The 23493-nt window shown below is 42.6% G+C and overlaps 2 protein-coding genes and 1 pseudogene across 11 annotated transcripts in view; 1 reads left to right on the top strand and 2 right to left on the bottom strand.

Moving 5' to 3' along the window:
• Positions 1-213: 213 nt before the first annotated feature.
• Positions 214-10829, bottom strand: Vamp3 (vesicle associated membrane protein 3). The gene is made up of 5 exons (XM_048415761.3): positions 10678-10829; positions 8783-8867; positions 3099-3257; positions 2372-2423; positions 214-1809 (listed from the first exon to the last, which is right to left on the bottom strand). Coding segments are annotated over exons 1-5 (315 nt in total). The 5' UTR covers positions 10680-10829; the 3' UTR covers positions 214-1792.
• LOC125387906 (NADH dehydrogenase [ubiquinone] 1 beta subcomplex subunit 1 pseudogene) lies at positions 7705-7876 on the top strand (annotated as a pseudogene).
• A 1663-nt stretch (positions 10830-12492) lies between the features above and the next one.
• Camta1 (calmodulin binding transcription activator 1) overlaps positions 12493-23493 on the bottom strand; it is an 832857-nt gene continuing 821856 nt past the window's right edge. For all 10 annotated transcript variants that reach the window (XM_087906830.1, XM_087906831.1, XM_087906832.1 and 7 more), the window contains one exon: positions 12493-15738. In XM_087906830.1, the coding sequence (XP_087762956.1) occupies positions 15706-15738 (33 nt within the window). In that variant the 3' untranslated portion in view covers positions 12493-15705. The remainder of the gene's footprint in view (positions 15739-23493) is intronic.

The raw sequence follows: 23493 nt of genomic DNA, 5'->3' as shown, positions 1-23493 counted from the left end.
ATATATATTATCATATTATAATATATATATCTTATCAGTTCTGTTGCCCGAGAGAAGCCTAGCACAGGACGGGATCTCCAGCTGCTCATGGAAACTTGTGCTGCAGCAGGGGTGGGTAAGAAACAAAAGGTAGTATGTGGGGGGGGCAGCAAGGAGAAGTTTTAGGACTCGGATCAGGTGTACCCACCCCACTTCAAGGAACACAAGACAGGATCATGTTAGTAAACAACTTTATTTAGGACATCATAGTGGGAAAGTTCCCAGCTAAATGCAGACAAGCGAGGTATTACTGTGTTAACACAGGAGCCAATGAGTTACATGGGTCTGAGTATGGAGGAGACAGCACCAAGGTTGTGGGTCAGACCAGGACAGAGGCCCTAGGCTGATGCTGCTTTCCCATAGCGGGGCATGCTTTCAATAGTTATATTGTTTCAGTAATGTCAGGGGAATTAAAAACTGGAACCAGAGTCTATTACGCCTTGACTGATGCCACTCTGCACATACAAATTACAGGGCAGTCTAGTGGCACTGCCATAGGCAAAGAAAGCCTGCTTCTTCCTCACTGCTTTCTTATGTTCATTCATGCCTGAACTCTCAACTTTGAACCATGCCTTGATGAAAGTCTCAGACACACAACAAAAGTGTCTCAGGTGGCAATAGCTATGACTTAAGAGCAACAGGCATCTCTTGCTTAGCTCTCCACTTGGAAGTGGCCAATACCTCACCTCAAGCATAATACAGAGGACCGGTTTAGGAAGTGGGGTATGAGCAAAAGCAGGAAACAGCATTCAAGATCTCTGGTCCGTGCAAACTGACGTGAGGCTGCGGTGCTGCTGCTCACACTGCGCTAGCAACCGCAGCCTCTAGTTCAGTCTGCAAACTGCTGGCTAAATGCCCTATCTCTAGGTCTGACTTTAGCTCGCCTCTGTAGCTCTATGAAAGAAACCAAATCTGAGGAGTAGCATTATCTACAGCACAGGAAGGACTGTGAAAATGCTGAAGGCTCACACAGAATTAACACTCTTTTCTTGAAGGGCACCTTGAGTTACATTTGGCACATTGTTTAAATTTGTCTATTAGGGACAGACTTACGGACATTTTATTTGTATTTAACTTTTGGCAAAAATACTTTGGTCATAGTTCTACAAAAACATTTTAAAGGGTTATTTTTGATTAAAATACTCTGAGAAGTGATATACAACAAAAACAAAAAAGTAAACATCTTCACACCTAACATGAGAGCATCTTAAATACAGCAGGAGTCAGTAGTGCTTACAGAAAGGAGGGTCCTCTTAAGGAAAAGGAGCCAGCATCAAAATAAGGCTCACCCTGTTATTGTCACCGATTTGTACTAGGCAGTAGTGTTCTTCTCGGAAGGCACAAGATGGGAATCTAATCACCCAAATATTTGAAAATGTTGTTTTGAAGACGATGTCAGATGTGGGGACAACTGATTTGAGTAAGAATCCCCTTCCTGGAATCCACAGCAAGTCATCAGTGACAACATCCACCTAGACCCCAGCACTCTGGAGCAGCAGAAGTCCTCTTTCCTAGTCGATGCATAACTCTGGGAAGGCACTGTGCAAATGTGGGCAGGGCAGCTCATACCCCCATTTGGAGTGTATATTGAAACAAAGGCACATTTCCTAGGCACTGAATTGTATGTAAACTCACAAAAATAATCATTTGGACAAAAAAAAACAGTAGGTAAGCTCAATAATATAGCAGGTTCTAAGTGGAAAGTCTTGAAAATGCTCCTGAACAGTAGGCTTCGGTTTCACCAGGTTCTTCATTAAGAGACACACCACACTAAGGATCAGGGAAGATTTAGAAATAGTGAAAAGGGCAGTTTAGTCTTTTTGCATAGATACTCAATATGGACTTCTATTGTCTAAATAAGGACAGGAAGAAACTGATTTGGCCAGTTGGGATGGAGCAAGGTGGTCTCAGCTAATCACTATATTACACAAAAGGAAACATAAAATGGCACAGGAAAAAAAAAAAGACCAGTCAGTAGAAATGAGATTCCGGTCTCAAAGGATTAATGTATGTAGGTATGTATGTATGTATGTACCTACTTATCTATCTAAAACACCAGACTTTATTACACAAAATCAAATATTTAGGGTCAATATGGTGGTGGTGGTACATGCCTATAATCCTAGCATTTGAGGGGTTGAGGCAAGAAGATCACAAGTTAAAGGTCAGGTTGAGTTGAACAATGAGACCCTGCCTCAAACCTCCCTCTACACCACCATCCCAAAAAACTCTCAAGTATTCAAATTATTTGGTAAAGAGAAGCTTGGAATGAACTAACCTTCACCCTTTGCTCCTGTACATGCAAATATCTGTGAATAAGGGGGGAACTCACCAATAATGATGATGACAACAATCACCAGGACACTGATCCCTATCGCCCACATCTGCAACAAGACAGGTCCATTTAACATTGCAAAAATAGACAGAGAGCGCTCGCTGAAATAGCAAGCACTGTAGTGTGAAATAATTTATCATTTCTAAATCCTAAATTTAACGTTTTCAGTTAAGGTCTAAAATTTAATTATGGGCTTTCAAAAATGTGTTCCAATCCTCCGCGGCCTCTGGAGAAACAAATTTCCACACAAGCTACTGATTGTCCTGTGTATCCTTTCTAACGAAAGCATGACAGAAAAGTATTTGCAATCTAATCACAGACGCTCTCATTTGCTAACTATGTAAGCCTGCTTTGAGCAATATTCATATGTGGCTTTCTCCTCTTTTGTTGAGCAGGAGAACTTCTTAGCATTTAACTTTTGAAATCAGAGCCATTCCTAGAATGGCCTGCAAACTGAGCATCAAAGCCAGAACTACCCAATCAGTGTGCTCTCAGGTACCCGGGCGGGGGTCTAATGCCCAGGACTGGTTTGGGACAGTTCTATTCTGCATATCTTTTAACTTTAGTACAACCCATGAGATTGGATTCCAAGCTGTGGGCAAGGAAAAGTGAAGTAGACTCACGGTTGGCCCAGATCCGCCCAGAGTCACAGAATGCAATGCTGTGGTCTCTGCAACACTCTGGCACGGAGGACTGAAGGGAAGGTCTGTCAGGAGGGCATTACCTTGCAGTTTTTCCACCAGTACTTTCTCTTCAGCTTGGCAGCACTTGTTTCAAACTGAGAAGCACCTGCCTGCAGTGCATCTGCGCGATCATCCAGCTCCGAGAGCTTCTGATCTCTTTCTAACACCTTGTCCACGTTGACTCTCATGATATCAACCACCTAAACGGACATGGTTCCAGTTATACAAGAAGGAGAGGAAGAACAAAACTCCACATGAACTCTACGGGCACCTCCCCCGCCCAGGTCAGCATTTTATTGAGCTAAACTTTCACTTAAAAAAGGGGGCCCAGGTCTTTGTGATAAATCCACTTAGCAAACCGGTGAGAGAAGGAAACATCAACAATGGGCAGTGCTGGGGAAATCCACACTACCACTGCATGCCATGATGAGAGAGTCAGCTTCCTCTAAGGTCTGAAACAGAACAGGGCACTCACTTTCATGGCTCTACACTGGCAGTTCTGGCCAGGGCAATCAGTTAATGAAACAAAGACATCCTAGTTTAAAGTAAGAGGACACCTACTGCTCCATGTAAGAAATTCTACAAAAAAACCCTAAGACTCTTTCAAAGGAGGCTGGCGAGATGCCTCAGCAGGTCAAAGTTCTTGTTGTCAGTCTGATGACCCGAGTTCAATCCCTGGGACCCACAAGAGAAATGAAAATGGTGGAAAGAGAAAACTAACTCCTCAGATGCCCTCTGTCCTCTGCATGTGGTGGATGTACTGCGTGTCCTCCCCACCTCAATTACTTTTAGGGCCAGGTCTGTGCTATCAGTCATTCCTGCTCCCTTCAGGCAAGATGAGAAGTAGTGACAGGAAACCCCGGGATGCCCATGGGTCAGGTAACCTGGATTCCATAGCACAGCACAGCAGAAACATTAGAGTTTGCCTTAACAAGGTGGAAAAAGAGAAACACCTCAAAGAAAGCTGTCCCCTGACCTCCATCACATAAATCATGGCACACCTGTCCCCACTGAAGTGCCTCTACCCCTTCTGCTACACACACACACACACACACACACACACACACACACACACACAAACGTAAGTCTTTAAAAGTATTCTTCAAAATCTACTACAGTGAATAAATTCAGTAAAGTTTCAGCACCTAAGATAAATGTATCAATCAGTTATTTTTCTACATGCCAGCAATAAGCAATTTGAAAAGGACATTAAGAGAATAATGCCCTTACCAAAACATCTGAAAACATAAAACCACAAGAAATATATTTAATCAAAAACAGGTGTGGCAGTCTGCTCCTGTAACCCCAGCACTGGGAAGCAGAAGAGAGTAGGGTCCCAGAGACTCATGGACCTTTTAGTTCTGTCTCCAGAGAAGCTCTGGTTGCAGTGTAGGACCCTGTCTCAAAGGTGGAGAGAAAATAGAAGAAATAGAAGAAAACTCCTGACTTTGAGCCCTGGCCACCACATATGTACACACATGCATACGCCACACCCACTCATGAAAAAAAAATCAAAACAATACACAACACTGCTGTAAGCTGGGTACAAGAGCACGTACCTTCTAGCATTTAGGAGGCTAAGGGAAGACATCATGATTCAAGGGCAGCCTGAGCTATACCTTGTCTCAAAACTAAGCAACCCCCTCCCCACAGATTGCTATAAAAATTAAAGTCTTAGTAAGGGGAAGACACCCATGTTTGCAGTTGGAAGACTTACTACTGTGGAGACAGCAGTATTCTACAAGAGACTGACAAAGTCAATACATTTCCAACAGCTTTTATCCCCTCAGAAAAAGCTGTCAAATAATACCAATTCCAGTGGCCTTTTTTCATATGTAATTTCAAAGAACTGAGAATAAGCAAACCAATACTAAAAGGAAAGTTGCAATGGTCAAACTTCCCCATTTCCACCCCAGCACAAAGCTGGAGTGATGGAAAAGGTGACAGCGGAGATCAGCGGGAAAGAGCTGGCAACCTGGACACCTGCCTGCACACCTGCCACCAACGGAACTGAGTTCTTTACTGACTCATCGATTCTGGGGCTGGGGATGGAACCTAAGTCCGTATCCTGAGCTACAACTAATTTTCAAAAGGATGCTAAGACCATCAAATGGAGAAAGGATATTCTTTTCAACAAACAGGGTTGCTACAACAAAACAGACATAAAAGAATGAAGCTGGATTCCTGTTTCATTTTCTATACGAAAAGAACTAAAATAGACCAGTGAGTTAAATTTTAGAGCTAAGAGACATTTTTAGAAGAAGAGAGTAAAGCTTTCTGGTTTGTTCAGTTTCTACTGCTGGGCTAAAGCACCATGACCAAATGTATCTTGGGGCAGGAGGCTTTAATTTATCTTCCAATATCCAGGGAAGTCAGGGCAGAAACTAATGATGCAGAGGCCAGGGAGGAATGCTGTTTATGGGCTTGCTCCCTGTGGCCCCTCAGCCTGCTTCTTACACCATCCAGGACCACTTTCCCAGGGGTGGCATCAACCAACAATAAGCTGGGTCATCCCACATCAATCATCGGTCAAAAAAACGCTTGCCCATAGGCAAATCTGGTGAGGGAAATTTTCTCAACTGAGGTTCCCTTTTCTAAAATGACTCCAGCTGGTCTCAAGTCGACATAAAACTAGTCAGCACACAGCTTCAGGTTCTTAGATTTGGTATCAAGAGCAACAAAAGAAAAAAAAATTAAAGTAATTAAAGAGATAATTGGGGCCAGGAATGGTGGCACACACCTTTAATCCCAGCACTCGGGAGACAGAGGCACGTGGATCTCTCTGTAAGACCGAGGCCAGCCTGGCCTACAAAGAGAGTTCCCGGACATCTAGAACTGTTACACAGAGAAACGCTGTCTCAAAAAACAAACAATAAAAGGACAGGGAGGGAAATTGGGCTTTATAAAAAGTAAAACCTTTTGGCATCAAAGTATACTATGAAGATATGAAGACTCAACCAACCTAGAGGATGGAAATACTTATGAACTACATATCTGATAAATGTTGAAATTGAAGAATCCATAAAAAGAGCCTAATGAGTTAACAAGAGAAAGATGACACAATAAAATCAAAAGGAAGTGTGTATGAGACACATTGCTGTAATCTTAACCCTTGGGAGGCTGAGACAGGAGCATCTGAAGTTCAATAGTAGCCTGAGCTACACAGTAAGTTCCAGGTTAGCCAGCAGTAACACAAAAGGGGGTAAAAGACTTAAAGGGTTACTTATGGCTGACATGCACTAGCAAGATGTTCACTATCACTAATCATTGATCAAATCATTAATTAATTCAAAAACACAGGGAGATAGCACCTCCTGCTTGCTAGGATGGCTGCAGTCCCAAACTCAGAGCACTAGGGACATCAGACAGTGCTGTCAGGAAATAAGCTAGTGTAGGATAAGTAGTCACAGAATTATGTGAACCAGAGATGCTACTCTTAGGTCCACATTCGAATGAAACAGAGATGAAGATACATTTAAAGATCTGGCTTCCAGGATATTTACAGAAGCGTTACAAATGTAAAAACAGCTCAGCTACCACTAACTGTGAATGGATAACAAGTCATGGTTTACATGGATCATGAACTACCTCTCTGCTAAAAGAGGGGACATATGCCAGCACAGCCTACAGCCTGGGTGACATGGAAACACTACGGTGAGAGAAGCTTGACAACAATCCCTGAACATGCTACACCTAGACTAGGTACACCCAAAGGACAAGGCAGAAAGAGGGCAGGGTGAGTGATTACAAAAGGAGTGCTTCTCAGCAGTGGCAAAGAGTTCTGAATGCAAGACAGTGTGTTACCCAGCGATCACACTAAACAAACTACACAGGAGATGAGAGACTTCACCTCAAAGAACAAAAATGCAATTCTCTTTAAAATTCCTCTAATTTTTTTTTAAATATTTATTTATTATGCATACAATAGACTGTCTGTGTGTATACCTGCAGGCCAGAAGAGGGCACCAGATCCCATTATGAGATGGTTGTGAGCCACCATGTGGTTGCTGGGAATTGAACTCAGGACCTTTGGAAGAACAGGCAATGCTCTTAACCTCTGAGCCATCTCTCCAGCCCCAATTCCTCTAATTTTTAAACAAGGATACAATTTGAGTTTGCAAGTGACAGAACTAGTATAAAGGTCTAAAATGCTCAGACTTAAGTTCATAAAGAAACCATCATATCCAAATATTACTGTATGATTTAATAACAATATGTAAGGTAACTAGTTTTAGGGCAATTAAAAGCAGAAAGATTGTGCCAGGAGGTGGTGGCTCATGCCTTTAGTCCCAGCTGTTGGGAAGCAGAGGCAGGCGAATCTCTTGAGTTTGGGCCAGCCTGGTCTACAGAGTGAGACTGAGGATGACCTGGGCTACACTGAGAACCCCTATAAGAATATAGAAGTATAGGTGGTTCATCAGTTAAGTGCACTGGCTGCACAGCAGCTGACAACCTTCTGGAACTCCAGTTCTAAGGGTTTTGATGCCCTCTTCTGGCTTCTGTAGGCACTGCACACATGTAGTACACATACATGCAGGCAAAACACTCACACAGATGAAATAACAATAAATCTTGAAAAAAAAAAAAAAAAAAACCTCTTGCTGTCCTTGGTCGTGAGGTCGTGCTTAGCACCAGGCTGCAGCAATCATGATGACCCTGCTTCAGCGTGTATGTGACCACTGGGTTACTTGTCTCTGTGGGATTTGTCTTTGGATGCTATCTAGACAGAAGGGATGACCAAAAGCTAATGGCCTTCTGGAATAAGACTATGCTCTTTCAAAGGAAATTGAGACCCAATGAAGAGGTTAGTTGGAAGTAAAGCCTGTGGCTAAATCACAGGATGTTTACATTTTAAAGTTATCAGAGAAATAAAAATGTTTATTATTTTTTAAAAAAGAATATGGAAATGTTGGCCTGAGGTTCTCAGTTTTTTTACTGTACACATGAACACACCCAAACAAAAGACACCATAAGAGTCCTCTAGCTTGAGAGTTCTAGAGAGAACGCTGGGCTATAGCAGTTCCACCTTCAATGTGTCCCTCAGCAACTGCCAAAGAAAGCGTCAACAAACCTGCCTATATCAGGTAACTAGAAAACCTGGCTACAGGACACACAGCAAACAAACACCAGATCAGAAAGACTTGTTCCTTCTTGAACAATCTAATTATCCCATCCTACAAAGTGGCTCTGAGGGCATACTTCGGGGACAGGGTCATGTGTTTTAGGTATCTGATTTGATAGTAGAAAAATAGGTATGAAACCAGGAGGAGTCCACTTCGTGCTTAAAACACAGCTTCTACAGCATGCAGGCAAAACACTCCTACACATAAAAAATAAAGAATATGAAAAAGAGAATATGGAAATACTGGTCTGAATTTCTCACAGAATCTTCCCTGTGGTCCTCTAACTACACATCTAGAAAGAAGATGTCTACACAGTCAAAATTTATACTTGCACACTGGTGACGCTTTTTTCTAACAATAAATTTTTTTAAATTATGTATGTGTATGTGTCTATGCAGATGCATACAGCTGCCCTTGGAAGCCAGAGTTAAAGGCAGTTGAGTGGCCCAAATACGTGTATTTGGAACCCAACCTGGATCCTCTGCTAGAAAAGTGTTTCTAACCATTGAGCCATTTCTGCAGCTTCACTGACTTTCCTGACAGAATTCTACAGAATTCCCATGTTTGTTTAAAAGTTACACTTGAGCATTTTAGAGTACTACCTCATCTACTTGATTCTGCGTCTGCTGGAGTCTGCGGTTACTGCCAGAGGCAGCACTTGAACTTCCTGAAGGCACACCTGTGGACCTGAAAAGTAGAAGGCAGAAGCGTGAGTATGTTATGATTGCCAACGCACTTACATAAGCCAGACCTGTAAGGCAAACGTGTAATCCCAGTGCTCCTACAGTGAGATGGGAGGGGGAGACATGAGAGCTTTGGGCACTTGAGGGTCAGCTAGCCTGACACATGCAACACCATCTGAAACTGTCCTCTTTTCTCACACATATACCATGCCGTGTGTGTGTGTGTGTGTGTGTGTGTTATGCTGGGACTCAGTCTTATACTGAAATTTTCTAAAAAGAAAAAACAGTCCTTCAGTAAGAAATAAAGGCACTAATGCATTTTTTTTAATACTTCCTCGATAATTCCCAAGACTGTCTCAGTTGATGGTGACAAAAGTCTGAAACATTTCTTGTACCAATGAAGTGCATGATCCTAAGACTGGATACCTCTACTTTTGGTCTTCTTTAAAAGCAAACAAACAAACAAACTTGCTGTAGGGGCTGGAGATGGCTCAGCAGTTAAGAGCACTGGCTGCTCTTCTAGAAGTCTTTAAGTTCAATTCCCAGTAACCACATGGTGGCTCACAACCATCTATAATGAGATCTGGTGCCCTCTTCTGGCCTGCAGGCAGACATGCAGAACACATAATAAATAAATCTAAAAAACCAAACTTGCTTTAGGACACACAAATGTTTAAGGGCACCAAGTATTCACCTGATTTTTTTTGTTGGGGCAAGATCTGTCTTATTATAGTTAGAAACAATCTAAAATACCCAAAATGAAGAAGTAGATTTAAAGTGCATGGGTTTGTGTGAATGGAAAGGCAGGCTGAAGCAATTCTCTGAGGGAAAGCCATCTTAAACAGGTTCTTCGAATGCTTTCACTCACGCCCACTTTTCATAACTACTCTTGCTTGGAAATCCTTAAGACCTCCATTAAACTCTCCCCTGTGTCTAAGACAGCACCTAAGGTGAGCCTCGCTACACAGCAGTCGTCCTGTCGGTGTTTCAACAGTTCTTTGAAGTCTGTACCGTGTCTATCACCAGGACACGACACTTCTGATGGCTGTCCCGCAGAACTTTGGGTCTGAGAGGGAAACAGGTAAACCGAGTTCTGGGGCGAAACGGTATCTGTGTGTCCTCCTCTGAATCCCAACAGCTCTCTTAAGAGGATAGATAGTCTTACCCTCTTCATCTTACTAAAATTTAGAATGAACATGCAGCTGGCTGAAGTGAAGCCAGGTCCAGTATAATTCTTTGAATGAGATGTCGGGCACAGCAGTCTGACCAGGTACATCTTAGGTGGTGTCAACTTTGGGTAGAGGGATATTACCCATTTCCAAACAAGAGTGTTTTCTGCTTAAAAGGGAAGCGAAACCCACGGCCAAGTGCTGCTGGGACCGCGGCAGCTCTTCTGAGGCCGCCACCTGGCCTCACCCCTGGCCATGCTCGGGTTTCCCGCACTTTCAGGGGCACCACCGCGCAGAGAGCAAGCTTCAGCGGTCCCGCCCCTCCAGGACCTCGGGGAAGGAACCACGGGGTGTGGCGGTAGCTTCCTCTGGAAGCCGGTGCCCCACCCTCGCCCTTCCGCGTCTGCCCGCCAGCCCGCGGGGCACTCCGGGACGCCGCGCCACCCCGACTCGGCTCGCAGCGTCCGAGGGCAGAGGGCACCGCGGGGCCACCGCCCACCTCGGGCCAGGACGCTGCGCGCAGGCCCGCGAGGCCTCCACCCGAGTCCGGGTCCCGAGCAGCGGCCACCACGCCTGACGAGTGTCCCAGGATGGGGCCGCGGCCCCCGGAGCCCGCCTCGCTTCGCAGCGCGGCGCGTCACTCACATTTTGGCTGCAGCGGTAGCGGCGACGGCAACCAGCCGAGGGTCGGCGGACTCGTGCGGCGAGCGACCGAGGCGGTGACGGGCGGGGCTGCGGTGACGTCACGAGCAGGGGCCGGACAGGAACCGAGGAGCTCCTGGCCGCAGAGGGCGCGCCGGAAGTGGGCGGGGCCCAGGCGCGACGCTCGGGCTGTAACCGCCCGATTGACCAGAGTGGGAGGGGCCAGAGCTCGACGGGGGAGGAGTGGGCCGGGCTAGGGCGCTACGCCTGCGCCTGCGCCCTTGGGCTGGGTCTTCGACGCCAATGAATCGCAACAGCTTCCTCAAGCGTCGCCGCTGCCCTGTCTCTAGCCCTGGAAAGGCAGTTTAGAGTAAGAATGGGTGCGTTTTACTTTTCTTTGAGCCTGCACACGTTGTCTCTGGGTCGTGACAACCTTAGAAATGGCGTACGTGTCTAACGTTCCAGAATAATCTAGTGGTCCTGAGAGACAACCAAAGTTCTTTTCCGAGAAAGGTAAGAAGCAATAGGAAATCCACCTGGAGTCTTGACCACAGGGCATGGGGTAAGTCCCCTCTCGTGTTTTCTCCAGCATGGCAAATATTTGCCATTGCACGGATATTACAATGCCTGAAGGGAGCCTTGATGAAGAAAACTCTAGTTTCTTTGTTTCTGTAATTCTCTGGTCCTAGCAGAGAGGAGGTTCTCAACTTTTGGTCAAATGGGGGGAGTAGCATACGTTGTAATGTATCCCAACATGCTTGAACAGACCAATTAAAGTCAGTTGGTGGACTCATTAATTGAAAACCGCTAAGCCGTCTTCCACTTCATTATGGTAATTCAAAACGCTAACGTGTATTGGAAACGAGAGCGTGCCACGTAAGTGGGTATTGGGCTGAGTGGTAGCTACGAAGAATGTTCCACGTTAAGTGGGTATTGGGTTGAGTGGTAGCTATGAAGAACGTTCCAGGGAAGTGGAAGTGGACACAGAACAGGAGAATTGGGGCTGGGATTAAGTAAAAACAAGTGTGAAGACAATTAGACAATGGCATTTAAATGGAGTGGGTTTCAGAAAGTGTTAGGGACTCCCGTGGGGAGATTCAGTGTGAAACAGTCTGGCACTGGTTCGGAGCTAGATCTGCTTAAGTGAGGTAGGGAAACAAGCAGAACTCCGCAGTGAAGAGAACTGAACAACGGTGAAAAGTACACAGATGGGAGGCCTAAGGGAGGCAAGCTGGAAAAGATCTTTTTAAAAAACTACCCTGTAGTGCTGAGGAGTATTGCTTACTTGGTAGAGTACTTGTCTAACATGCAGAGTCCTGGGTTTGATCCCCAGAACCACGTAAGTCCCTGCCTGAGGTGGATTTCTGTGAGTTCAAGGCCAGCCTGGTCTACAAACTGAGTTCCAGGACAACCAGAGCTGTTACATAGAGAAACCCTGTCTGGAAAAATCAAACACAAAACCTCAGCCTGTTGGCACCCATAATCTCAGCATTTGAAAGCTATAGGAAAAAGGTAAGAGGTTCAAGGGCATCCTTGAGCTTAAACAGGGGATTTAGGAGTATCCTATGCTACATGAGAACAGGTGAATTTAGAGTAAGATCCATACTTATCATTCAAGTAACTGCACTTAAGACAAATGATTGTTGTGTTGAGAAACCACGCAATGTAGGTGGAAAGCAAGTTCTCTGGAAAAGTGGCTCTAAGTGAAACACTGGGTGTGGAAATCCATTGCATGTGGAAGATAAAAACTACTCCCAGTTCTAACTATGATCTCAACCTCAACGCCATGGAGGTCAGGTTAAAGCAAAACACAGATAATATGGGGAAATTTTCTTCATTTTTAATTTACAGCAGAAAGAATATAAAGCATTCAGAAAACATTTTCCATATTTTAAGGGCAATTCAAAACATTTTGCATGGTTTCCAGCAGCTGAGTTCTTCAACAGATCCATTGACTCAATGATGCTTTACATGCACAATTACAAAAATAAAACTTACAAAAAAGAAGACATCTAGACTAGTTTTACATGCAAGTCTCAGGGACCCCCCATTGGGCGCCAGCTACTGTGTGGAACTGCCATAAGCGACCGTGCAGCCAGAAAGGGGTTCGTTGTAATGTCTTTATTTCATTCACACAGTACAGCTGATTTTTGAATGGGTAACAAGGATAGCAATTAAATCTTCAGGAGACAGAATAAGGTTAGCTATTAATTTTATAATGAAATCCTACTCCTGGCACTTGGGAATTCAGATTATCCAAGAAAGCTGCGCCTACCTATCACCTTATATTCAAAATTAAGTGTCACAATCAAAAAAGGTGGTCAGAAATGCTTTGTTTCAGTGGAAGTACGCTTCGACCTCACCTAGAATTCACAGTTGTACTGGTAGGTTTTGACCCTACTTCTGTCCCCTCCATAAGAACTTCCTAATTCTACCTAAGTCTCTATCTTCCAGAATTTTCTAGCTTATTGAGCTAATAATGTGGCATGTGAAACATTTAAAAAAATAAATGTGAGGGTTGAAGCAAATCCACTGAGGTCATTACTCTGGTCACATGATCAGTTATCTGAACCATAAGCAATGGAGTAAATGTATCCAAATCCAGTATTAATATAGGATATTCTGAAAGAGCTGGCTTCACATTCTATTCCCTGTTATGAATACAATTATATTTTTATAAATTGTCCTCAGACAGGTCAAACTGTGTCAAATAATAGGTATGGGGGGGGGTAAGGGGCAAGGATTCCAACAGCGGCAACATAACCCACACATGTAAAAACAAAATCGGGTCAGGTCAGCTTACAAATGTACAGGTGGCTGCTAGTTGTGGGGCTGTCACTGTTGTCCGCGCTGATCACGAGCAGAGAGACGTACACTGTACAGTAATCTGAGGTTGGCAGTGAAGGGAGTAATTAAAAAACAACTACGATTATAGAAAAGGCACCAAGAGCACTGACCCCAGTGTTGTTTTTAACCACAATCTTTTTGTTTCTAGCTTCCTTCTGAAGACACCAGTTTAAAGCTTATTTGTGAATATTTTTAGGCTTCACAGCAAGCCTTGAGTTTAACTCACAGTTGGCAGCCAGAACCATGTTTTTGTTTTTTAAAGAAAATCTCATACCAACCAATTCTCACACTTAACCTGGGATTTTAAACTGGCATTAGCAAATGCAAAATTGGTTCTTTCTGTTTGACATTAATAGTTTAATTTAAAAAGCATCTGTTTCTTTGGCTCCTCTTACATGGAAAGAGTACTACACCACGGCATCCCTTCAACACCAGCCTCCATGGTTTCTCACTTTTATTTTTCATGTGAGCAATTTTTTATTCATTTTTTGATTTTCAGCAGGAGATATGAAAATGCCATTTTTCTAATTTCACACTAATTCTTTTGTCAAATTTTAGTTGTTCTAATGGTCTTTGTTGGTGTGAGCGGATGGTGTTAAGTTCTGTAAGGATTCATCTTATGATTATCTATTTTGCAAAAGTAACTTAATTTTCTTAAGCAATATTAGCATTCACATTACTTGGCACCTTTGGCAAAAAAATTTTTTTAAATAAAATAAAATAAACTCCTGGTAGCCAAAATTAAATGTAAACATATCCTTTTTTTTTTTAAAGTAATGCTACTCTGCCTTTTTTCCTATTTCTAAATACAGTAGCTCTCTTTTATTTTTTGCAGGTTAGTCATGCTTTAGCAAAATGTTCTTCTACAGAACATTTAAAATAAAGTACTCTTATAGTGAAATAAAGTTTTTTTTTGTTTCATTTTACAGACCATAGCCACTAACGCTTTGCTTTTGTTCTTTTTCTTGATTTCATGCACATCTTTGTTTTAATATATACAATATATACAAACAATACATCCATATTGTTCTCGCTCATTCAGACAAAACTATACAAATAATTTCATCTTGCCATCTTATTGACCTTTGTGAATAAAATATTTAGCAACTAATATAACCCCTTTCAAATATTTTCTCGCTTTTTTTTCCATTTCTACCTTTTATATGTACACAGAAGCCACTCCGTTTGGATGAGATAGAGCCAAAACATGGAATTTACTGGCCAAAATGCAGCACCACACTGGTCGTTTAGGTGGCAAATGTCCAGGCAAGGTTTATGATTCCTTGGAATTACTACGGTTTCCAAGGTTACTAAAAAAGGCTACATGCGTTACCAATTCTTAAGTAATTCTCATTGCAAGTGAAAGTAAGGCAAACAAATTAAAGTGCTGAACATGAGAAAAGGGACGAGATGATCACTATCCTCGCAGGTTCTTGGGAGGTGATGGGGACAAGAAAATGGATTTAAATTCTGTAAGCTGTTTCTCATTATTTCCTGTGCATTACCCGTTTACCACACACCCGCCCCTCTGCAAATTTTCACAAAACATTGAAAACCTGCAGATGTTAAAAGTTGCATTAAGTGTGCTGTAGAGATTCAAACAAACAAACAAACAAACAGGAAAAAGAAAAACGCAACAGAACAGCGAAGGAAATGAGAACACACAGACTCAATAATGACTTGGGTGATCTAAGCCCTCCACTGAGAACCAAAGATTCAGCTTCTTGGAAGTAACCGAAGGTGCAGGCACAGCACTCGTGTTGCTAGCCTCGCCCCATCTGTTCTTAGCTATATTTTTGGTATAAATATTTGTACAGTTCCACACGATGTTTGAATACAGCCCTAATGACAAGGAAAGTGGCTTCTTCCTAAGATGAGGAAGCCCTTCCAGTTCCTCCTGGTGTCTTGTTTTCCTGTGATCCAACAGAAGATTGAGTTCCAAGATGTCTTGCTGATCAAATTAAAAGTTGTCCATGAAAGTGCAAATGCAATGACCAAAACATTCTTGTTAAAATCCTGCAGCTGACTCCCCAAAACTGCAGAGGGATTGTGTGTGTGTGTGTGTGTGTGTGTATGTGTGTGTGCACGCGCATGTTTGTTGTTGTTGCATGTCTCTGCTAAAAACAGAAATGAAAACAGTCTGAGAAGCAATGTCACATTGCTAAGGGATGCTGCTGTATGTCTTCAAGTTCCTTGGCCTTTTTCAATTCTTTCACTCTGGAAGAGAAACAAAACACAATACCAGGTGATAACTACAGAGTGAAACTGTGACCAAATAAAGGAGAGGGCTGACACCCCAGAAATGAGAAGCCCAGACAAGCCCCTTCTGAAGACTGACAATAAGAAAACTTGAGAAATTGTTGGGAGAATATTCCAAGAGGAAGATGTGACCCTGTGTTAAAACATGGAAAGTTTCACATGGAGTGCTCCAAGAGCAGAGTAAAGCTATTTGCTCCGTTGTGCTGAATCAAGAGTGACACTCGAAGCTTGGGAATGTTTAATTATTTGAGGAATGTCTTCCTCTCTCTGATGGACTGTTACAAATGCCCCACAATTCCTAGGGAATTGTGTAAACTAGAGAGTTGGCACACACATTTATTTAGCTCTAAGTAGACCCAGGGACTGAATCATTGTTCTACTCCTAGACTCCAGATTGCTGGCTACCTTGAACCTGACCCAACTTACACCAAGCTCCTCTTTCCCACTCCCCTATATTACCAAGTCTTGGATCTTCATAATTCTTGGTTCCTTCCCATTCCATACTGTAACTGTAAAGTTCATGTTCCTTCTCAGAGCTCCAGGAAGGATAGCAGTAGGATCAGTACCAAAAAGGGATTTTGTTTTACTTATCGGAAATACTAAACAAATTTAAGTGAGAAGCTCAAGGACACTCGTGGAGGGCTCGAACCAGCAACTAGTTAATTGCCTCTCCAATCTACATTTAAGGTAAGGATCTGTCATCACAAATGTGGTGCCCGAAGAGATGGGGTGCATGGGAAGAGCTGCAGGTTCTAGGAGTATCCTCTGCACACTACAATGGCAAATGCACTGATGGCAGAATGGTCGAGTGCAAAGCAGTACTTGCTGTGTCGGGCAGTCTGCAGATGCTACATGTCACAGAGTAACATCTGCTCCCCAGAAGTCTGCATGAGAAAACCAAGAGTTTCTGAGGACTTCCCTACATTGCCCCAGTGACAGAACAAGAAAGCATCAGCTTGGCAATGCGGCTTATTCAGAAGTCAGCCAAATGCGGCCTCTGATTCTGTCCAGGGTCTCTCCAGCTATCTATACCAGTCCATTAAAAGTTATTCAAGATGAGTGCTACTATCTTCTAAACATATTTAATAAAACTCAGGCAAACAGGAACATTCTGGAAACAAAGTACTGCTGTATTACACAGGTTAGAAATGAATGGAAAGGACATAGATATTCTAAGAAATTTAAGAACTTTCATATTTACAGCCTTGAAGCAGAATCATTTCTTAGTACTGTGAAACCCTGATGTAATCTCTTCAGAGAGAGAAGATGTACTCTTTTGGAAGAAAAGCTTTATCCTTTATATTAAATTGCTATTACATATGAAAACTTGCTTGTTTAACTTAATATACCATGCCTAGCTTAGCATGGCTTATTTACAAATGGAGTGTGATCCCCAAACTATCTTGTCCGTCTTTCTTAAAGCTACATTTTTTTTTCAAGACAGGGTGTCTCTGTGCAACCCTGGCTGTCTTAGAACTCCCTCTGTAGCCAGGCTGGCCTTGAACTCAAGAGGTTCACCTGCCTCTGCCTCCCCAGTGCTGAGATTAAAAGTGTGCACCATCACCATCCAGCTTAATATGCATTTAATAGTTAAGGATACCATATTATATTAGATCCTAGGATGTGGCATCATGTTGCAGTATAGAATTGTGTATGATTATAGGTTCCTACTTTTGGACATGCATTCTTGATAAATGGCTTCTTAAAAATTGAAACATGCTATAGGTCGGTGTTCAATTTTTAAACATGCAGCATCTAGACTAACATCCCTTTTGGCTGGAACAATGCAAGGCATGCACAGATGCCAACCTCACTTCCAGACATGCAGTTCTGTGCTCACGCAGACCCATCTGCCAAAGTCCTGTAAGATGTGCATGCTATGTCAAATACCACACTCTGTGCATTAGCACAGAACTAATAGCATCACTGCTGAGACTTCTAGAGTTTCAGAATCTGATAGCATCACCCATGAAGACAGCCCTTCTAGAACCATCAGAAATGCTTTACACACATTAAGTTCATCACTGATGTGAAATAAAAAGAAGAGTGAAATGTTTTAGGCAATTTCATATCAAAGAATCTTAACCAGTTCATCAGGATAAACATAGTAAAGACTATTCATCTAGTTAAACTGGTCACATTTGGCTTTTGCAGTCACCCCCGACTCCGCCACCAACTTCTTTTGGAACTAATTAAAATGTCAATTAAGTTTTCACAAAAGTTTAAATTAATGCTGAAGTAATTATGAATTAGTGATGTTCTCACAGACCACTAAGAAGGGGTGTGACCACACACAGACGTCTATATGGGAAAACTGGGAACATTCCAGTTTTTAGGTACATTAATCTCATCTTGGAATTATCACACTATACTGGGACATAAATGACGTCAAAGGAATGAAATGCCATAGAACTTTTCTTTACACAAATGTCTGCTGAGGGGTGAACTAGAGAAAAGGGAGTGTGGAGAAAATCTAATACTCCAGTATCGTCAAAGGTTGCTGAGAACCTGTGACCTTATAGTCATAAAATACAGTCATTCTAATTTATAATTGCAGAACGTAAGATTCATAGGAATTAAGCAAGCTGCCTCAACTTGTGTAGCTGATAAATGACAGAGAGCAACTTGAGACCATGTCTGTTTGACTTCAAAGCCATTCTGTTCCACTTCATTGCTTCTAACAGGTTCTTAAAAATTCCTACTATATTGTTTATTCCAAAAGACTTTAATAGGAAAAATAAATTTGAAGAAATACTATACTTTGGATGGAACCGAAAGTGATTCTGTTTTCTCCCTTCTAAGATAGCGTCCTCCATGAAGTACTGTATTGAATTTAATTACAATGGTATGGGGGGAACACCCTCATACAAAATGCCTCTGTTACAACAATTCTGGAACCCTGAACCATGCAAAGACAGACATGCCCTTTTGATACCAACTCACCCGAGACAGCAGAAAACAGACCTGTGCCACCTGTCCTACTGACATCACAAAGGGGCTTCACAGCATTTGAACAGATAACAGGATGGAATAGGTGTCTACGTTTTCCTTTAAATCAAATACCAGGCAGATAAAGTCATGTATTCAGGTTATATTGCCTCTAAAGAAAGTTTATACCTCTAAATCAATTTGGGATGACATCTGAAGTAACAGAATTTTACAACAAATTCTAAGAAACAGAAATTTCAAGTCAGTATTTCAAAATTTTTTTACAAAAAAAAATTGATATTGCCTCATCAGTCACAGACCTAGATAATCACTAAACCTTTATCAACCAGAAAGACGTGAAGTTTAACAATCATGTCTGTGTCTTCCTCCTTGCTCATCTGTTTGTTCTCCATGAGCTACAAGAGATACGTGTTTCTATATTAACAATCATGCCTGTTTAGCATTCTTTAAGATATTTCTTTAAATTTTTTATTTTAGTGCATGTATGCAGACAGGTATATGCAATGCCAAGTCCAGAGGGCACTTTCAGGAGTCCATGTTCCCCGTCTATCATAAATTCTGAAAATCCAACTCCAGTGACTGCAGCAGGAACCTCTACCCACTGAGCCAACTCCCTGGCCCTAAATGGTTACTGATAACTTCATCTTATAAATGTGTTCATATGACAGACACTAAAAAATTCAGTGGAAAAATAATTCATTTTTGTTTTACTCAAACCAAAATCAAATGTCTGAACCATTTTGCTTGGTATCTCCTGTGCTCTGGACAGGTTCAGTACATGAACTTGGTATTTAGCCTGGATTTATGAAGTTAGATTCCTACTTGAAAATGCAGTACTTGTGGTTACTGCCCAGACAACTTAGAGCACAGGCACTCAGTTAACCTGTAGTGCTCACAGCGGCTAAGGGTTGCTGAGGTCTGGGTTTTCTTAAAGAATTACGAATATGAGGCTCATATAGGACTAAGAAAGAAGTGCCCAGGTTATCTAGCTATTTATGAATGAATGAATGTACTTGTTTCTGAATCCCATTACCCAGAAGACAGGCAAACTAGTTTTCCATGACAGACTACAGACAAATACAGGACAGAAGCTACAGTTCTTATAAGCAATAGGCATTGCTTCCTTTAAGGAGAGCTACAAGGACCACATTTCTATTTTTAATTATGCATATGTGTGCGTGTCTATGTGGGGCATATGCACGAAAGTGTAGATGCTCTCCCCTGGAACTGGAGCTACAGGTGGATGCCAAGAACCCAACTTCCATCTTCTGCGAGAACAGCAAGTGTTCATAACCACTGAACCATCTCACCATCCCAAGGGCCATATTTCTGACTCTCCTATCAGTAATCTGAAAAGTACTCGACTAGCTTGGAGGTGCAGGAAATCAGGACATCAAGCCTTGGAATTGTGATCTTTCAAATATTAACATTACCAGACAAGCCCAAGATTTCTCTTGAGCATTCTAGGCTGTAAATAATTGACACTCTGAGATACCATGACAATACAATCTCAACTAAAAACAAAAAGAATGCTGCATTATAATGGACTCGAGTAATGTAAAAGCAACAGCCCTGAAAGCCAGCAGAAGCCCATAGGGTCGACTCCATCAGATAGATGTCTAGTGAGAATTCATGAATAAATGAAAAAGGCCTGCTTCAGAAACCCTAGTGAACAATGGTCCATGGGAAAAGCGTCAGGCAAAGCCGCTCAGCCAGAGAAATGCTTCATGAGTCAGTGGCTTTCAGCAGGCAGAGCTTCACGGTACTGGCCGTCAAAAATCCACAAGGCAGCCTGATGCTGCTTTCTGGTTAGTTACCTGTTGCTCTCAGGGCTGCAACAGCTTGTGGGGGATTTAGGAAAAGAGAGATCTTGCCATATTCCAGAAATCTCATTTGGATTGCAAAATAAAAAAGACAGAGAGGCCCAATAAGAATGATAAAGAACATGTTGTCTGCAATTTAACACACACCACTGTGTTCCAAAAATATTCATTTCCTAAAAGAGGCAAGTGAGACACAATTACTTTGAGATTCATGACACATTCCACATTCATTTCTGACTTCTTGATACACGGGGACACTTGGAATTTAAACCTCATGCATATTTTACTAAAGATGTAGCTAACACGTGTGTGGGTCCTTGACCAACTGTTGACCTTTCTACAGCAGTACCCTTTCGAGTGGGGTCAGAAAATGGTCCCTTGGATAAAAGGATACAGCAAAGCAAATGCTGATTTGTAACTTCCAGAAGCTGGTAACAATCTGCTGCAAAAAGGAAAGGGTTTGAAACCCAGGTCTCAGACACCTGCGGCTTAAATATTTGTGATTGAACGTGTTACCTCTTCTTCCTCTAAGAGAGACTGAGAGCTGCACCGCCTTTACTGAACACGAGCAGAAAAGCAGTCATTTCCAGATACAGGTTATTAAACGCCACAGGGATCACAGGGCCTCCTTGACTGTGGGGAAAGGAGACACCTGTCTAGGAAATACCAAGAATGGCCTCCCTCATTTATGAGGGACACAAAAGGGCTGTCCTCAAGACAGAAGGGCAAAACTATTCTGTATCTTTGTGTTCTCATGCATTTTCAGCCAATTATATCTCAATACCTCAAGGCCAAGTTGTTTCCTGAACCTGTATCTCAGTGGTTTGACTGTAAATCTGGGCAACACTATATGAGACACACCAGAAGTCTTTGTGAAAAATGGTACTTCCCCTATAGACTTTTGGAAATTTTCTTAAACCTTAACAGAAAACTAATGTATCTGAGAGAAGAAAGAAAACAAAGCCCCAAGCCAAAAAACCTTCCCACAAGCTTATTAAGAAGTTGGTAACTCCATTTTCAGTTACTGGGTAAATCAGGAGCTAAGCCTGGGTGAAAGGCCAGACACAAATGACCTGCACTAGAAGAGTACTGGTGTCCTTTCTCAGACACAGAGGTAATTTTGGGTCACCCTGCAGCTGGGACGAGCCTGTGGCGTCCTAAAACTGCTAATGGTGGCGCCTACCTTTGTGGCAGTCCTTCTGCTGTGGACCTAAGAGTTTGGTCAATAGCATGGTTCACACTGCATCATGAAATGTAACTGTCCATTTCAATTACTTCTTAACATATAAACCTCTGACTGATGTTCTGTACTTTACAAACTAACAGAATAAGCATGTTATCCTCTTTGACATGCCATCCCAGGTATACTGAGGGAATGCTCAGCTCCCAAGGAATTCCACTTGGGGACTACAAACGGGAGGGGGGGTGCCACTGCAAGTTCCTGAGGAAGAGAGAGGGAGAGGAGATCTTATTGGCAACTGCAAAGTCATAGACAAGTCATTCCTCAATAAAGAGCTAGATAAATGGTCCCATCCCAGAAGGACCCTCAAACCCTCCTGACTCCTCTCTCTCAAGCTCCCTGCTGACTGCGTGAGGCATGAGGGATGTTATGAAATTCCAGCTTCCCATGCATGAGTGGGAGTCTTCGAGTTCATGGCAGAATGCAGCAGGCACTAGAGAAATTAAAGTAGGGACTCCAGTTGGCACTGAGATCACCTTTAGAAAATGTGCTCTTGACAATATCAATCACCACTGACATACCCAAAACTAACAAGCTTCAAAAGTGCGTAAGCAACCACTTCTAGTAAAAGGTCTGTTCCTTTCAGCAGGCTCTACAAACTGCATTTAACATGCAAGCTACTACCCGAGTTAAACTGAATGCTAGGTCATGCACCTGTCCTCCTGGAGGGGTCGCTGTCATGTCTGATGAAAACAAGTGTTATCTGTGTATGCAGTGGATGAGATGGAGCCTCATCTACTTCAGGCACAGATATCTCCGAGAGGCTCTACCACATGGGACCTGAATGCTCTTTTCAAATGGCAAACAACTGTCTAACATTAGAGTGGGAACAGCTGAAGTTACAAGCATAACTGTGTTTCTGGTTTTGTTTCCAAGTTTCTCCTTCAGCAGCTATTCATAGTTGGCTTGTTTTATTTCTGATTTTAAAGCAGTCACAACTGTTCTACACATAAGTCACTACTCAGGAAAAACTTGTAAAAACTCATTGTCATATCAAGTTGGCAAGGCAGCAGCCTGTAGAGGCTGACAGAGGTAACCTCCATGCAACACTGAACCAGCATCTTCTCAAGTGTCACATAAGAAAAAGTTGCCAGTTTACTCAGGTTCCAGTCCAATGCTGTGAGCTTTATGAAGGTTTCGTGTGCCTTACAATGCGTTTCAGCCGCACTTGCCGATGCTTCCGTGCCTATCTGCAAACTGGGATCGTATTCTTAGACCTCGGGAACAATGGCAATGTCTACTGCCTACCTAGTCAAGACACTGTCTTTAAAACACAAATGCTTCTGGAACAGCCACTCCCAGACGTGACACGGAATCTCTAGGCTCAGATCGCTCACACATTTTCATCAGTAACTGCAATTCAGTGCTGACATCCGGCGAGCCTTCTGTTGTATGCTCAGTGTTCTAGGCGGGCTCTGAAGGGCAGCGCCGTAGCTTCACTTTCCTCACAGCACAAGGGAAGAGTGATTTAAAAACCAAACTCTAGGGCAGGGTGACGGGGAAGTAGTATCTATAAACAATTAAAAAAAAAAAAAGCCTAGTACTTCCTAATGAGCTTTTTTGCCTAAGAAATTTTGAGAAAACGAAAGTTGAGGAAAAGATATAGCCAGGTATTGTAATTACAAAACCACTTGATGAATTTTCCTTGTAATACAGCCTCATGTTAGCAGGAAGGCCTGTGTGGAAGGCACTCCACCTGGT

This window comes from Myodes glareolus, chromosome 6, assembly GCF_982192425.1.
Source record: "Myodes glareolus chromosome 6, mMyoGla1.1, whole genome shotgun sequence".
NCBI lineage: Eukaryota > Metazoa > Chordata > Mammalia > Rodentia > Cricetidae > Myodes > Myodes glareolus.
This window is presented reverse-complemented; position numbering and strand designations above follow the sequence as displayed.

Bases quoted from the DNA above. Each gene is read 5' to 3' on its own strand.
- Vamp3 (XM_048415761.3), bottom strand. The intron at 3,258-8,782 runs GTAGTACTCTAA...ATGTCCGTTTAG, and splicing joins CGCAGAATCAAGTAGATGAG to GTGGTTGATATCATGAGAGT. The intron at 2,424-3,098 runs GTAATGCCCTCC...GTCTTGTTGCAG, and splicing joins ACTGGTGGAAAAACTGCAAG to ATGTGGGCGATAGGGATCAG.